Consider the following 13,043-nt stretch of genomic DNA (forward strand, 5'->3'; position numbering starts at 1 on the left):
CAATTTGACATTAACATTTAGTCGCTGTCAAAAAAAACAGCCATGGCGGAGGAAGCGCTGTACGTGCCGCTTAAGGTGCGACGCCAGCGCGAACAGGAGCGCCTGCAGCGACGGAGGAAGGTGCTGCAGGAGCGTACCCATCAAGACAGCGACAGCGACAGCGATTCGGAACAGCCGGCGAAGCGGCCCAAGACGGACGAGGAGGATGCATCTCTGGCCGTGCCAGACGCTCGCTCGAGCGTGAGTCTGCTGGACCAGGCGTACGAGATGCGCAAACGGCTGGAAGCGCAGGGCGTGAATCAGCACAAGGCGCAGCAGGACGCGCATGAGGTGACGATGCTCAAGGAGGCCAGCTACGTGCAGAAGGCGGCGCTCGTGTCGGCCCACGAGCGGGCGGAAGGGATCCACTACCAGGAGACCATGAAGACGACATGGAGACCGCCACGCAGCATTGCCGACATGACGTCCGACGAGTGCGATGCCGTGCGCAAGAAGTGGCACATCCTCGTCGAAGGGCAGGATGTACCGCCGCCCATCAAGTCGTTCGAGTTCATGCGCTTCCCCAAGGCCATACTGGATGCACTCAAGGCCAAGAACATCCTGAGACCCACGCCCATCCAAGTGCAAGCCATCCCGTGCATTCTGGCGGGGAGGGACATGATCGGCATCGCGTTCACGGGCTCCGGCAAGACGGTGACGTTCACGCTGCCGCTCGTGATGCTGGCGCTGGAGGAGGAGAAAAAGATGCCCATCGTTGGACATGAAGGTCCGTTTGGACTGATTGTCGGACCATCGCGGGAGCTCATGAGACAGACGTTTGACGTGGTGAAGCACTTCACGAACCACCTCTTCAAAGCAGGATACCCAGAGCTCCGAAGTTTGCTGTGTATCGGAGGAGAAGACAAGCGTCAACAGTCCGACTTAATCTCTAGTCGTGGGGTACATATCGTGGTGGCTACTCCTGGTCGGCTGAACCACTTCCTCAAGTTGCGAGAAATGAATTTGCGACTGTGTAAGTACATTTGCCTGGATGAAGGTGATCGTATGCTGGATCTGGGCTTCGACGAGGAAGTGGCCACGACCTTCAACCACTTTACAAGTCAGCGACAGACGCTGCTGTTCTCGGCTACGATGCCTCAAAAGTTCCAGGATTTCGCCAAGGACGTACTGGTAAAGCCGGTTCTGGTGAACGTGGGTCGTGCCGGTGCTGCCAACCTGGATGTGATTCAGGAAGTCGAGTACGTGAAGCAGGACGCAAAGATTGTCTACTTGCTGGAGTGCTTGCAGAAGACGAGTCCGCCCGTTGTTATTTTTTGTGAGCGCAAGGGCGACGTGGATGATATCTACGAGTACCTGATTCTGAAGGGTATTGAGGCGGCCTCGATTCATGGTGGCAAGGACCAAGAGGAGCGTAACGAGGCCATCGACTTCTTCAAGAATGGGCACAAGGACGTGCTGGTCGCCACAGATGTCGCTGCCAAGGGTCTTGATTTTCCGGATATCAAGCACGTCATCAACTTCGACATGCCTGCAGAGATCGAAAACTACGTGCATCGAATCGGTCGTACAGGTCGTTGTGGAAAGACCGGCGTCGCCACGACCTTTATCAACAAGAGCGTTCCCGAGAGTGCACTGCTGGATCTGAAGCATCTGCTCGTTGAAGCCAAGCAAACCGTCCCGCCCGTGCTCAAGGCACTGGAGGATCCTTACGAGGAGTTGGAGCGCAGTGGCGACGGACTTTCCAACGCCACAGGCACGAAGGGCTGTGCGTTCTGTGGTGGTCTGGGTCACCGTATCACGGACTGTCCGAAGGTGGACTCGCAGGTGCGGAAGATTGGTGCTGGCAAGCGCGACTTCCTTGCTGGGAAGAGTGAGGGCTACGGCGGAGACTCCCTCGGTTAAGTGAACGGTATGGTGCACACTTTGTCAAAAATCACTTTGGCAAGAAACTTTGTCTCGCACTTGATGCTTCTGTATGAGCAGCACAGGTAGATGATATATGCGCGAAATGGGCCCGAATCCTGAACCAAAACCATTTCTCGGTTATTCGTTATGCCTAGTTGCAGACCGCGTCGCCATGATCATAACGTCGCAGGCCACGACGGTGAGCGCGGTGGCGAGACCGTTGATCACTGACCACCGGGGTGGCGCACGAACATAACCACGCTAAACACTAAGTCACCAGTGCCGTTGATGGTGGTCAGCAGCAGCGCATTTCGACAGGTGGTCCTCGCGCCCCATGGGCATTTCGGTTCGCGAACCACTGACAAGTTCGGTGAGCTGGAAGTTCTCGAGAACAACATCAACGTCGAGGACAAGATTCAGGTGAAGGAGATCTCTAGGGAGAAATAGGATTCCAAGGCTAGCACGAAAACAACGATGAGGCCACTGCTGCAGTGACGAGGACGACAGGACAATGATCCACCCGGAAACTGGAAACGGAAATGACCTTGATCGAGTTCGCGCCTAGAGGCGGACCAAATGCTGGCCGGTGCCTAGTGGTAGCTCCTGAGCTCGGCAACACGCACCAAGCGGTGGGTGCAGTCGACTGAGCCGTCCTGGGTTCCCGGCGAAACATACGACCACGAACACGACTCGTGTAGCAAAGAGTGGAGAAGGTCGCGTGTGATGACACTCATGAGGCATTGCCACCGAGAAGCAGGTTGGAACTCGTCAAATCGTCGCCCACGATCGCCTCCACGCCGCGATGCTCATCAGTTTCTGTATCGCCGCGGGATTGGACTTGTTGCAGTCAGCAACGTGCGAGTATGTTTGATACATGCGGATGAAGTGCTCCTCTGTTCCTTCATTTGAACAGCATTTGTTGGGTCGAGAACTCGAGCGCGGTACATGAAGTCGTTACGATGTTGAAGCTGTTCGGATCAAATGGTTTTAAAAATATCGCACCGAAAGCCGCAGGAAACCAAGCGCGTGCTCAACACACCCTGGCATCGCTGGCTCAGGCAACGTCGAACGCGTCTGCATCTTCCGCCTAGGAGCGGCTAATGCCATGGGCACCTCGCTGTCTAGAAGTTTCTCGCGCTTTTGGAATCGCAACGATCGGCGACTGCTTCTCGTGGGGTTAGACGGCGCTGGCAAGACGACGATCCTCTATCACCTGCGTTTGGGCAAGGCGATCGCCAGTATTCCAACCGTAGGCTTCAACGTCGAGACCATCAAGTACGACGGCTATAAGCTCAACGTTTGGGTAGGTTGGCTCGAAGCTCAATCGTGCAGAAAACTTTTGTCGTGCTCACTCCTGAATGTTTTGCAACTTGTGCGGCGTTTAGGATGTCGGAGGACAGGACACGCTGCGGCCATACTGGAGGCATCACTTCACCGGAACACAGGTACATTCAGACACGAGAGCTATACGTGGGTTCTGCTAGAGACTTACCTTCGTCCGTTGACTTGACGGTGACCAGGGAATCGTTTTCGTTCTCGATAGTGCCGATTTGCTACGGCTAGAACTGGCAAAAGCTGAGCTCAACGGCATGCTCGTAGACACTCAGCTGCAGGATGCAAGTCTTCTAATTATCCTCAACAAGCGGGACCTGCCAGGCGCACGAGACGTTCAGGAGTTGACAGAGGCATTGGAATTCCAAGAAAGCTGTGCACAAAGTAATCGCCGCGTCAAGGTGCAACCAGCTGTGGCCACCACCGGCGAGGGTCTAAACGACGGCATCACGTGGCTGTGCGAGAACATGACTGCGCTTTGAGCACTGGCGCAAGTGTATCACCAGGCCATTGACAAATAGACATCTTCACAGTAGGCAGCGGCTAAAAGGGAATACAGTCTCATTCTTGATCCGTATGCCTGAAAGGGAGGTCGATGCGTGCATGAACCACCTGGCCTGTCCGCTAGTCCACTGGTCGGACGCTTTGCTCGGAGCATTGGATGCTCTGAGGCTTGGTCTGTAATCTACACCTAACTTGCTCGCACTAATCGCTGCTCTATCTTGGAGGTACGCGTGCGGGATCCCAGCGCTTGGGAGTGGATCGCGAATGCAGCACGGACAATGTCTAAGACCAGTCGTGTGCGAATGCAACACCTTCGAACTTCTTGGCGCCAGGGATTTCGGTCTCCTCCATGAGAACATTTCCATCCACGTCGAACACCGTGATAAAGGAGGTCTGCATCTGCTCGACCTCGACCTCCACACTCTTGATGGCCACAATGACCTTATCATCCGACCGTGGAACGAACTTGAACGACGAGAACCCACGCAGCGGCGTGATCTTGCCGATTTCGCGCACCTCGATACTACTGAAGTCCTCGCTCGCAATCACCACCTTATTAGAGCCGCGCTTTTCGTCCTCCATATCGTTATAGACGTCGGTACTTATGCGCCGCGGCAGGATGAACCACTGACGACGGAGGGGGCTCCACTCGATGGCTTCGTGGACAACATATCCAGGCCACTGGCAGCCGAGCGCCTTGCGCACAGCCGCGAAGTTGGCCGTCCAGTCCTCATGACGAACGTCGCCGAGACGGTCCATGACAGCGACCCAGAGGTTGCCGTCTCCGATCACGTTACCGTCGTTGTCGGTGAACTCCTTGCCCACACTGCCCATGTACAGCTCGCCGTCCTTGACCGTGGCCCACTCGTGCTTCTGACCCTTGCCAGTCACGCCATCCCCCTCCATGATGATGTGCTCCGGGATGGCCTGTAGGGGTTTAGTCATGCTGACGCCCTCGAAGTGCTTGAGTCGGAAAACGATGCCGGTGCGGTCGTCGAAGGCCAGCAGCTTGCCGTTGAACCAGGCCAACTCGCTCAGTTCGAAGCCGCGTCCGGCCTCGTTCATGCTGGTCGTGAACTTCAGCTCGTCTCCGAACGTGACCGTGTACGCGTCACGCTTATGCTGGGCGCTGGAGCTCCCAGGCGTGACCTTGAGCGTGGCGTGCAGCAGGTACGACACGAACTGCGGCTTCTTGCTATCCTCGACCTTGGACTTCTTGTCCAGGTCCGCCACGATGACGATGCCGAACGAGTTGGGCTTGGGCGGTGGCGCTAGCGTAGGTTCATGCCGCATGTTGTGCTTGACCGAGTCGGGTGTAGGCAGCAGCAACAGCTTGTCGTTGCCCCAGTTCTCGGGTGTGCGCAGTGCAGCCCCGTTGCTGACACTGCTGCTACTGGTGCCACCCATGGACGACCGGGATAGCGACACGTACGTGAATACGGCGAAGGCGATGACCAGTACCAGCGCCCGTCCGTGACGCCGCATGGCCGCCAGCGCCGCGGCGGGCGGAGGCTGCGAGCGCGTCGATCCCACGGCCACGCTGCCGCTGGGTAGAGGCGTACCCGACCACATGCTGCTCATGCTTCCTTCGTCCAGTGTGCTGAGCTTGCGCTTCTTCTTGGTGTCCACGCACGACACGAGCATGCACGGGGGAGCGCCGGGCGAGCAGTCCGTTATTGCGTGGCTCAATGAACTGACTATGGACGGCTTTTGGCCAATCGGGAGCTGCCGCATGGTCTGGAGTCTGTGACGTGGTGCATATACTCTTCTAGGTACGATTGGCTACATGTAGCCAGTACTCAAAATGGCCGGCAACAAGAACGAGGAAGTGGAGGCGCTCGAAGCGCTTCGGGACTCGTCCGCGCAGCTGGTGCAATACCTGGACAATATCAACGCGAAACTGTTGCAGATGAATGAGCAGAACGAGAGTGCGTGAGGATTGCTGTGGGATATCTCTCTTGACCACAGACTGAGCGTTTCGTGTCCTACTGCAGTGTCGCTGCGTGTTCTGGAGAACTGGTCCAGCGTCATCGCCATCTCCAAGGTCAGCTCTGCATCAGCAGCTGCGGCGTCGACAGGGAAACCTCAGGCGGAGAAAGAGCTCGTCCGCACGTCGCCCTGACCAGTAGCCAAGTGCAGAATAGACCGGCAGGGTATTTATACTGGAAATGAAGACCAAGAAACCTGGTCGTCTTTGTACATTTCTCTCCATTTTGGTGGAGCCCACGGCTGCCAGAAATAGCTGCTTCAATGGCGACCAACACAACGTGGAGGTGGTCGATTATTCAGTCTTCCAGACTCCTATTTATTATTTGAAGCATTGGCCAAGGTTGTGCCTGCTCGCTTGGATAGGAGGCAGGCATGCGTACCAACGGGTTTGAGAAACCCTTCTCGCGAGACCAAGCGACGAGCTGGGTTATTCAACTGATACTGATTGGAGTACGCGCTCGTGTATCGTTTTCCCTTGCTTTGGTTGCTTTCGCTAAAACGTTGCATACTTCTGGCAGAGCTTCATCACTTTCGTGTCAGCTCTATTAAGCTGGGATAAGGTGCGCTTACCAACAGCAGTACGCCTTGTTTGGTGAACTTGCGTAATTGATTTCGCTTTCTCGTGCTTAGTGCCTTGCGATTCTCCTTCCGAATGCCGTCTTGGTGATCGTCGTCCTTACTGCATGGTCCATTTGTGAATCGAGAGACCCTGCCCAGCCCGTGAGCACTTTACTCATTTCCTGACACACGATATCGCTTATCCTTACATTAACCATGTTGTATGACTACAAAATTGTTGCTGTGCCATGTTCAGAAGCCCTCGTCAAGTTGCTCTCCCTCCTTCCTTCACGTACCCCCAAAAGAGTCGCGGTATTGCGGATTATGCTACAAGAGTAGCCCCGGACTCGACCATCACTGCACCTGGCTCAATACGTGCATCGCAGAAAGCAATTATGAGGCATTTTACTGCCTTGTGGTCTCAGCAACATGCCAAACGCTGCTGCAGACGGTTATCGGCATCCTCATGTGCACTTTGTGGAAATCGGAAGTGGAGGCTAACGCTGCTGACGGCTGGGACAAAGCGGTAATCGCGCTGCTGTGGATCCACAACGCAGCCTGCATTTCGCTGACGAACTCGTTCGTTCTTCTGGCGGGTTTCCACACCTACTTGCTTTGTGTGGGCATGGGGACATACGATTTCATTTTGGCAAACGGATCCGACGGGCTGTGCACGCGCATGCTAAAGTGCAACTGCCTCCGCCGGAAGACGACCAAGAACCGCAGCCATGTGCAGCATGGCGATGCCAACGATACTAAAAACGCCAAGGGCGTCGCAACGCGCAGAAGAAGAGGGTCGCCGCCTCCCGCAGTCATCTTCCCCGCGGATTTGTCGTCGATTCGATCGCAAACGTCTCTCGATCGCGCAGTGGCGACTGCAGTTCTCGAACTGAGCAAGTGCAGCGATTCTACCAGTCGAGAGATCGTGAACTCGAGTGGCTCGAGCTCCAACCCGACTGAAGCCGCCGCGCAGCCAAACATGGTGCTGAGCATGGGCGTCAACGAGAGCGAGGGCATTTTCGAGGACGTCGACTTGAACAGCCCCGCAAAGCCGAAGAAGTCGTCGGGCGCCGTAGTGGCCCCCGCCACCATGGATTCATAACGATTAGAAAGAGAAGCAATACACATGTACCAGTGCACACTTGCCTTGCGGTGGTCATGTTGAAGCAGGTCTCGTTTCCTGTGACGTGTGCAGACCTTTCCAATTCAATACCGGGATCGACAGGCTAGGTGTTTTGATTGGCCACGATGGGATTGACTTGTCGTTTGTATGGTCCGCGGAGTGATTGGCTATCGCTGGCCTTCCAAGCGCAGGTCTCCGCTGCGAATTTTAGCAGGCATAGCAGCGTTGGAGACGTCGTCGGGTATTTGCCAGCAAAACCTCTTTTCACCTTAAACAAGGTGCGTCGACCGTGTGAATGCCTTACTGAGAGCTGTAGAAAACCAAAGTCCAGCATACTAACAGACCCATCTCTGTTGCTACCATACAGATGCGTCACGTTGCTGCTTTGCTGTTGTGTGTTCTCGGCGGAAACGCCAGCCCTGCCGTGGCTGACCTCGAGAAGGTCGTGACTTCGTTCGGTGGCGAGTTCGACCAGGAGCAGGCCGAGAAGCTCGTCAAGGAGCTCGAGGGCAAGAACATCGAGGAGGTGGTCGCGGCTGGCAAGGCCAAGATCGCAACGGTCTCGGTGGGCGCTGCCCCCGCTGCCGGTGCCGCTGCTGGCGGTGCCGCTCCTGCCAAGGTGGAGGAGAAGGCCGTCGAGGAGGAGGAAGAGGTCGACATGGGCGGCGGCATGGACATGTTCGGCGGAGACGAGGACTACTAGACGTCGTTACGCCTCAAGTTGCCATACGCCACGCGACCTGCCGCTCTCAACGCGTCGGGTCGGGTAGTAACTTCAGCTTAATCGAACTCGCATGCCAACCATGCACGTGGCACACAGCATTTTGGATTTCTTCTTCAGCTCGTTTTGTGAAGTGCTCGTCGCAGGTTGCAGGGTGGTTTGATTGCTTGAACAGGTTATAGAGGATTATGCTAGTTGCGCTGTCTACCAGGTAATTGCCGTCGTTTCAGGTCAAGCAGGTCGTCTAGCCCAGAAGTTTGGCGCTCACACGGCGACAAATTCCAACCCAGCCCATCGCCGAGACAGCGCCAAGCGGGAAACCTGGGAACGACATGAGTCGCTCTACCGGCATCATGTAGCCCTGCGGCAGCACGACCAGCGGCTCGTCCCAGTAGTACAGCATAGCTAAACCCATGATCACCGGCTGATGCAGTCGTAGCAATACATTGGCACAGCAAAGCAGTTCAGTGAAGGTCATTCAAGCCATGAATCTTTGTCAGCAAACTCACTGTTCGGATACGGTCGAACTGCTTCTGGAGCTCCGAAGGCGCGCTTGCAGCCAGCCGCTCCACTGCAGAGGCACAATGACCCACATTCCAGATCCAACGCCATGAGCAACACTACAACAGTACAAACCACTTCATCTAACGCACCTGCGAGCTCCTGCATCTCCTTCTTGAGCGAGTTCATCTGGCGCGTGGCCTTGGCCTGCTCCACGAACGTCTCGACCGAATTGAGGCGGTTCACGAGCCGCACCTGCTCGTTGTACTCAACCAGGAGCTTCTGCTCGGCCGGCGACAGTTGCGCGCCGCGGCCGTTCCACAGCTTCATGGCCAGGTCCACAGCCAGCACGACCACGGCGATCAGCAGCACGTCGTACACCTTGAGCGCCGTGATGCTTGGCAGCTCCACCATCATTGATCAAAAGGAGGAATGCCAATCGCACTTAAGTCACACCATAGTGAGTCTTTGTCGACGGCATTCGCCGACCCGACGCCAATTGGCAGGATGGCGCAAGATATGCGCGCTCTCCGCAACTACGTGATGGCCATGGACGGGCAGCAGTACGACAACGTGCCCGAGGGCGTCGTGTGTCTGCTTATCACGCACAGCAACTTGAAGCTGCAGATGGTGGACATCCGCCTGGACCTGCACGGCACTATCGGCGAGCTGCGGCACAAACTTTACCAGCACACAGGGACCAAACCCGACGCCATGGAGATGCTGGTGATGCGCAGCGACGGATCCGTATACGCCCGTCTGGACGAGGACCACAGGATGCTGGGCTTCTACAGCGTGGAGAACGGCATGCGGCTGCACGTCGTGGATAAAGATCCGTACTCGCTCTCGAAAGGTGGAGGACTTGAGGACGTCTCGCTCGTCCAGAAGTACGAGATCTCCGAGGAGGACTACAACAAACGTAAGGACGCTGAGTGCTGCAGATGATGATGAACAGGAAGGGCTGACTTGCGCTCTGCTGCTTGAACAGGCGACAAGACGGTACGTGCGTACAAGAGAGAGCAGCTCGCCAAGGACCCCAACTGGAAGCCCAAGACCATGATGAACGTCGCTCGGCCTGCTGTGGACCCCGCCACGCTGCCAGGACCGGAGACCGTTGCAGATATGAAGGTAGGCGATCGGTGCGAGGTGCAGCCTGGAGGGCGTCGCGGACAGGTGCAGTACCTGGGAGAGATCCCCGAGATCGCGCCAGGGTACTGGGTTGGCGTCCAGTTCGACGAGCCTGTAGGCAAAGGCAACGGCTCCGTCAAAGGTGCGACGTACTTCAAGTGCGAGCAAAAGTACGGCGGCTTCGTGCGTCCACCCAACGTGGCGGTGGGCGATTTCCCGGTGCTAGACCCATTCGCAGACTTGTCAGACGACGATGATGACGAGTTGTAGACCAACTCGTCTTTGATGCACTAGTCATTGAAAGCTGAGGCGGACTCTGGTGACAATGGCGTAGACCTGCATCATCTTGAAGGACAGAAGAGACTGCGATGCGGGACAGGAAAATCAACTCTAACTTACTTTCCAGGGTGTTTCTGCTCTGCTAATACGTGCGCTATCTCATCTTCCCTGCCCCTCCTGCACTGCATAGGCAAGCAGCTGCACCTTCATCGAGCTCCTCCTTACACCTCGGCCTTGCGCGTGATCTCCTCGACGTTCCAACGTTTACGCTTGGACAGCGGGCGCGTGGGCGACAGACGCACGAAGTCGCCGATGTTGCACACGTTTTCCTCGTCATGGGCCATGAATTTCTTGGTCTTCTTGTAGTACTTGCCGTACTTGGGGTCCTTCACGATGCGGGCCACCTCCACCAGCACCGACTTCTGCATCTTGTTGGACACGATTTTCCCGAAGAACGGCTTCATAGCGGCAGCAGCGTCGGGCACTTCGTGGCGATATTTGTCTGGTCAGAGAGCTCCACAGCCGCAGACGATCGCGATCGGATTCAACAGGGTGTAAAGAACGCAACAAGATTGGCTGAAAATTGAGTCTCATTTCAGCCAATCACCGGCGGGATGGCCACGTCAGACACAAAATCCTTTTTGCGAATTGCGATCGAAAATGGGCGAGAGCTTCTTCGTGCCGTACGTGTACGTGCCCAGCACCGAGGCGGCGTACGTGAAGCTGGTGACGCCCTGGGGAAACGTGCAAATGAACAAGGGCTTCCTCATGCAGCTGGCGGCCAGTGTGGGCGTCGTCGTGCTCACAGTGCTGCTGTGGCGATGCTCCGCCCGTCTCAACGCGACGCTCAAGAAGAGGACAAACGCCAAGAAGAAGGCGACGCAGGGAGACGACGAAGATGGAGAAGAAGAAGAAGAGGAGGAGGAGGAGGAGGAGGAGGAGGAGGAGGAGGAGGCGGAAGATACAAACTCAGATCCGGACGAGAGAATGATCAAGAAGGGGGAGAACAGCTACTACTACGCCCACCAAGAGGTCAAGGACAAGGACGACAGCGTCCGCAAGACCCTGGTGTCATCCTACGGATGGAGCGACAGCAAAGAAACCGTCACGTGAGTCGGCTCAATGTTTGCTAGACATGTACGCTGCTGTACTGACTGGGGTTATCGTATTTTTTACGTGATTGTCGACAGCATTTACCTTACGGATAGTGTTGTCAAGAACATGAAGGAAGAACAGCTGGTCTTGGTAAGATAGCACGATCCTGCGGTGTTATTTGGTGTACTGACCTGTGTGTGTAAACTGCAGAAATGGACAAATATGTCGCTGTCGATAAACTTGCTCAACGCTCCTGGAGGTGATCAAGCCAAGGGCCTTGTGATCTCGACGTTGTTCCACGAAATTACCGATGTGACGTGGAAGGCAACGAATGACACGCTTACAATCACGCTGACAAAGGCACAGGAGCTGCCGTGGAATTCTCTGAACGGAGCCGCTAAGAACATGGAGGAGCACATCGAGTACGACGACAGTTTCTACGACTAAGACAACCGCCCTCGTGGAAGAAAGAACCCAAATACCCTACTGCAAGGTGATAGATGTGTGCCTTGAATTCGATATATTGTAGATTTGAGCCTCCAGTTGATCATTATGAGTTTGGAGTCTTAGGCTTTGCCATCGACGCCGACGAAACGCGTTAAGCCGACGTGGCTTGATGCATTGCTTATTCGGGGCTCCAAAATTTGAGATGCGCGCTGTCGTAGGCTGCGGTGAAGAGGCTGTTCGTCGATGCGAAGACCACGCCTGTGAGGAGGTCATTCGGTACTGCTTGGGAACTCACAAGCTTCACGCGTGGACTTGCTCCTGGCTTGCTTGAGGAAATCTCCCAAATGTTCATAAAGGTGTCCTCACTCACCGACACAGCGAACTCATTGTGAGCATCCAACGCTGTGATGGCACGCGTATGAGCAGCGACTTCCGCGTGCACCTGAAAATTCTCAGGATTGAACAACCGCAGGCACCCGGTCAAGAACCCGGCCAACAGCCAGTTTTCCGCCATAAAGGTCATGCTTGTTGCAGGGTAGCTACTGCCAGTGATGCGATGCACGACCTCGAAGCCCTCGCCAGGGTTACGGACCAAGATAGCTCCGCTCATATCGCTACTCGCTAGTAGCATGCCGTCGAGAGAGCTCTCCACGCAGCAAATAGCTTCGTCGTGTTCGGAAAGGGTCTTGCACACTTCGAAGCCAGATCGCTCAGACTTGGCATCTTCCTCCTTCCCAATCACCAGCAGCCTTCCCAGAGAGGTGCCTGGTAGCAGGGCAAAGTGCTCACATGAGAAGGCTTCGCAAAAGCATACTGAGTCAAGAGCACTACTCACCAACAACAAGACGTGGTTCCTTCATATGCACTGAGCAAATGCCTTGACAATAAAAGGAGTCGCCTGTTCAATCCAAATTAGTGAGACCCCCGTGGTTGTTCAAACGACAATTCACGTATACCTTCGCCATCGCCCACGATATCCTTCAATGCAATTTCAGCTAGACTCTCCTCGCCTGTAGAGTCGTAGATCTGCCCACATCAAGTTGTTCGTTAGGCTTTGCTTAAGTTGGGTTTGTAGAAGAGGATTTCATGCCTGGATGCCATTGTCGGAGGCGACAACAATCACCACCAAGTCCTTCAGAGTGCAGAAGCGCACTTGGTGCACCGCTGACTTCTCTGCGCACGGCAGCTTGTGGGTCATGAAGGGCGTGTGCGTGGTGTCAACATACACCACGTCGTCCACGCTCGCGTACGCCTACAAATCCAAGCCACAGGTGAAATACTAACACCAGTGGATCGAAGCAGCGAACGCACCATCATCTCGCCATGTTTAGAGAGATTGTTGCACACGTAGGACGCCGTGAAGGGCGTCGGCTTGAGCTCGGACTCCGCGAACCACGAGGTTGCCATCTTTTCCTGTGCTGCTCTGCACCCCAACCGCCGCGGTTGCGTCTCCTGATCGGG

General features: G+C 55.6%; 10 protein-coding genes across 10 annotated transcripts; 6 read left to right on the forward strand and 4 right to left on the reverse strand.

Annotated features, from left to right (window-relative positions):
• Nucleotides 1-42: 42 nt before the first annotated feature.
• Nucleotides 43-1,902, forward strand: KRP23_519 (DEAD-box ATP-dependent RNA helicase 35; the record flags this gene model as incomplete). Its single annotated transcript, XM_067889997.1, has 1 exon — nt 43-1,902. One exon carries the CDS (start codon nt 43-45, stop codon nt 1,900-1,902), a length of 1,860 nt encoding a protein of 619 aa, XP_067751081.1.
• Nucleotides 1,903-3,010: 1,108 nt separating this feature from the next.
• KRP23_520 (ADP-ribosylation factor 6) lies at nt 3,011-3,719 on the forward strand (the record flags this gene model as incomplete). The annotated part of the gene is made up of 3 exons (XM_067890008.1): nt 3,011-3,208; nt 3,291-3,350; nt 3,426-3,719. The coding sequence occupies 3 exons, from the start codon at nt 3,011-3,013 to the stop codon at nt 3,717-3,719; spliced, it is 552 nt and encodes a 183-aa protein (XP_067751082.1).
• A 304-nt stretch (nt 3,720-4,023) lies between these two features.
• KRP23_521 (Soluble calcium-activated nucleotidase 1) lies at nt 4,024-5,475 on the reverse strand (the record flags this gene model as incomplete). The annotated part of the gene is made up of 1 exon (XM_067890020.1): nt 4,024-5,475. One exon carries the CDS (start codon nt 5,473-5,475, stop codon nt 4,024-4,026), a length of 1,452 nt encoding a protein of 483 aa, XP_067751083.1.
• Nucleotides 5,476-5,545: 70 nt separating this feature from the next.
• Nucleotides 5,546-7,390, forward strand: KRP23_522 (uncharacterized protein; the record flags this gene model as incomplete). Its single annotated transcript, XM_067890031.1, has 3 exons — nt 5,546-5,669; nt 5,736-5,785; nt 6,737-7,390. 3 exons carry the CDS (start codon nt 5,546-5,548, stop codon nt 7,388-7,390), a joined length of 828 nt encoding a protein of 275 aa, XP_067751084.1.
• Nucleotides 7,391-7,536: 146 nt separating this feature from the next.
• KRP23_523 (60S acidic ribosomal protein P2) lies at nt 7,537-8,114 on the forward strand (the record flags this gene model as incomplete). The annotated part of the gene is made up of 2 exons (XM_067890042.1): nt 7,537-7,689; nt 7,779-8,114. 2 exons carry the CDS (start codon nt 7,537-7,539, stop codon nt 8,112-8,114), a joined length of 489 nt encoding a protein of 162 aa, XP_067751085.1.
• Nucleotides 8,115-8,376: 262 nt separating this feature from the next.
• On the reverse strand, nt 8,377-9,050 carry KRP23_524 (Guided entry of tail-anchored proteins factor 1; the record flags this gene model as incomplete). Its single annotated transcript, XM_067890053.1, has 3 exons — nt 8,377-8,556; nt 8,642-8,703; nt 8,786-9,050. 3 exons carry the CDS (start codon nt 9,048-9,050, stop codon nt 8,377-8,379), a joined length of 507 nt encoding a protein of 168 aa, XP_067751086.1.
• A 90-nt stretch (nt 9,051-9,140) lies between these two features.
• KRP23_525 (Tubulin-folding cofactor B) lies at nt 9,141-10,031 on the forward strand (the record flags this gene model as incomplete). The annotated part of the gene is made up of 2 exons (XM_067890064.1): nt 9,141-9,552; nt 9,622-10,031. The coding sequence occupies 2 exons, from the start codon at nt 9,141-9,143 to the stop codon at nt 10,029-10,031; spliced, it is 822 nt and encodes a 273-aa protein (XP_067751087.1).
• A 230-nt stretch (nt 10,032-10,261) lies between these two features.
• On the reverse strand, nt 10,262-10,504 carry KRP23_526 (30S ribosomal protein S17; the record flags this gene model as incomplete). Its single annotated transcript, XM_067890075.1, has 1 exon — nt 10,262-10,504. The coding sequence occupies one exon, from the start codon at nt 10,502-10,504 to the stop codon at nt 10,262-10,264; it is 243 nt and encodes an 80-aa protein (XP_067751088.1).
• Nucleotides 10,505-10,700: 196 nt separating this feature from the next.
• KRP23_527 (uncharacterized protein) lies at nt 10,701-11,582 on the forward strand (the record flags this gene model as incomplete). The annotated part of the gene is made up of 3 exons (XM_067890086.1): nt 10,701-11,149; nt 11,231-11,285; nt 11,346-11,582. The coding sequence occupies 3 exons, from the start codon at nt 10,701-10,703 to the stop codon at nt 11,580-11,582; spliced, it is 741 nt and encodes a 246-aa protein (XP_067751089.1).
• A 178-nt stretch (nt 11,583-11,760) lies between these two features.
• Nucleotides 11,761-12,989, reverse strand: KRP23_528 (WD repeat-containing protein 54; the record flags this gene model as incomplete). The annotated part of the gene is made up of 5 exons (XM_067890098.1): nt 11,761-12,347; nt 12,418-12,480; nt 12,539-12,608; nt 12,673-12,834; nt 12,894-12,989. The coding sequence occupies 5 exons, from the start codon at nt 12,987-12,989 to the stop codon at nt 11,761-11,763; spliced, it is 978 nt and encodes a 325-aa protein (XP_067751090.1).
• Between the last annotated feature and the right edge of the window lie 54 nt (nt 12,990-13,043).

The sequence above is a fragment of the Phytophthora ramorum genome (genome assembly GCF_020800215.1).
Source record: "Phytophthora ramorum isolate Pr-102 chromosome Unknown Phyram_PR-102_s0001, whole genome shotgun sequence".
In the NCBI taxonomy this organism is placed as follows: domain Eukaryota; phylum Oomycota; class Peronosporomycetes; order Peronosporales; family Peronosporaceae; genus Phytophthora; species Phytophthora ramorum.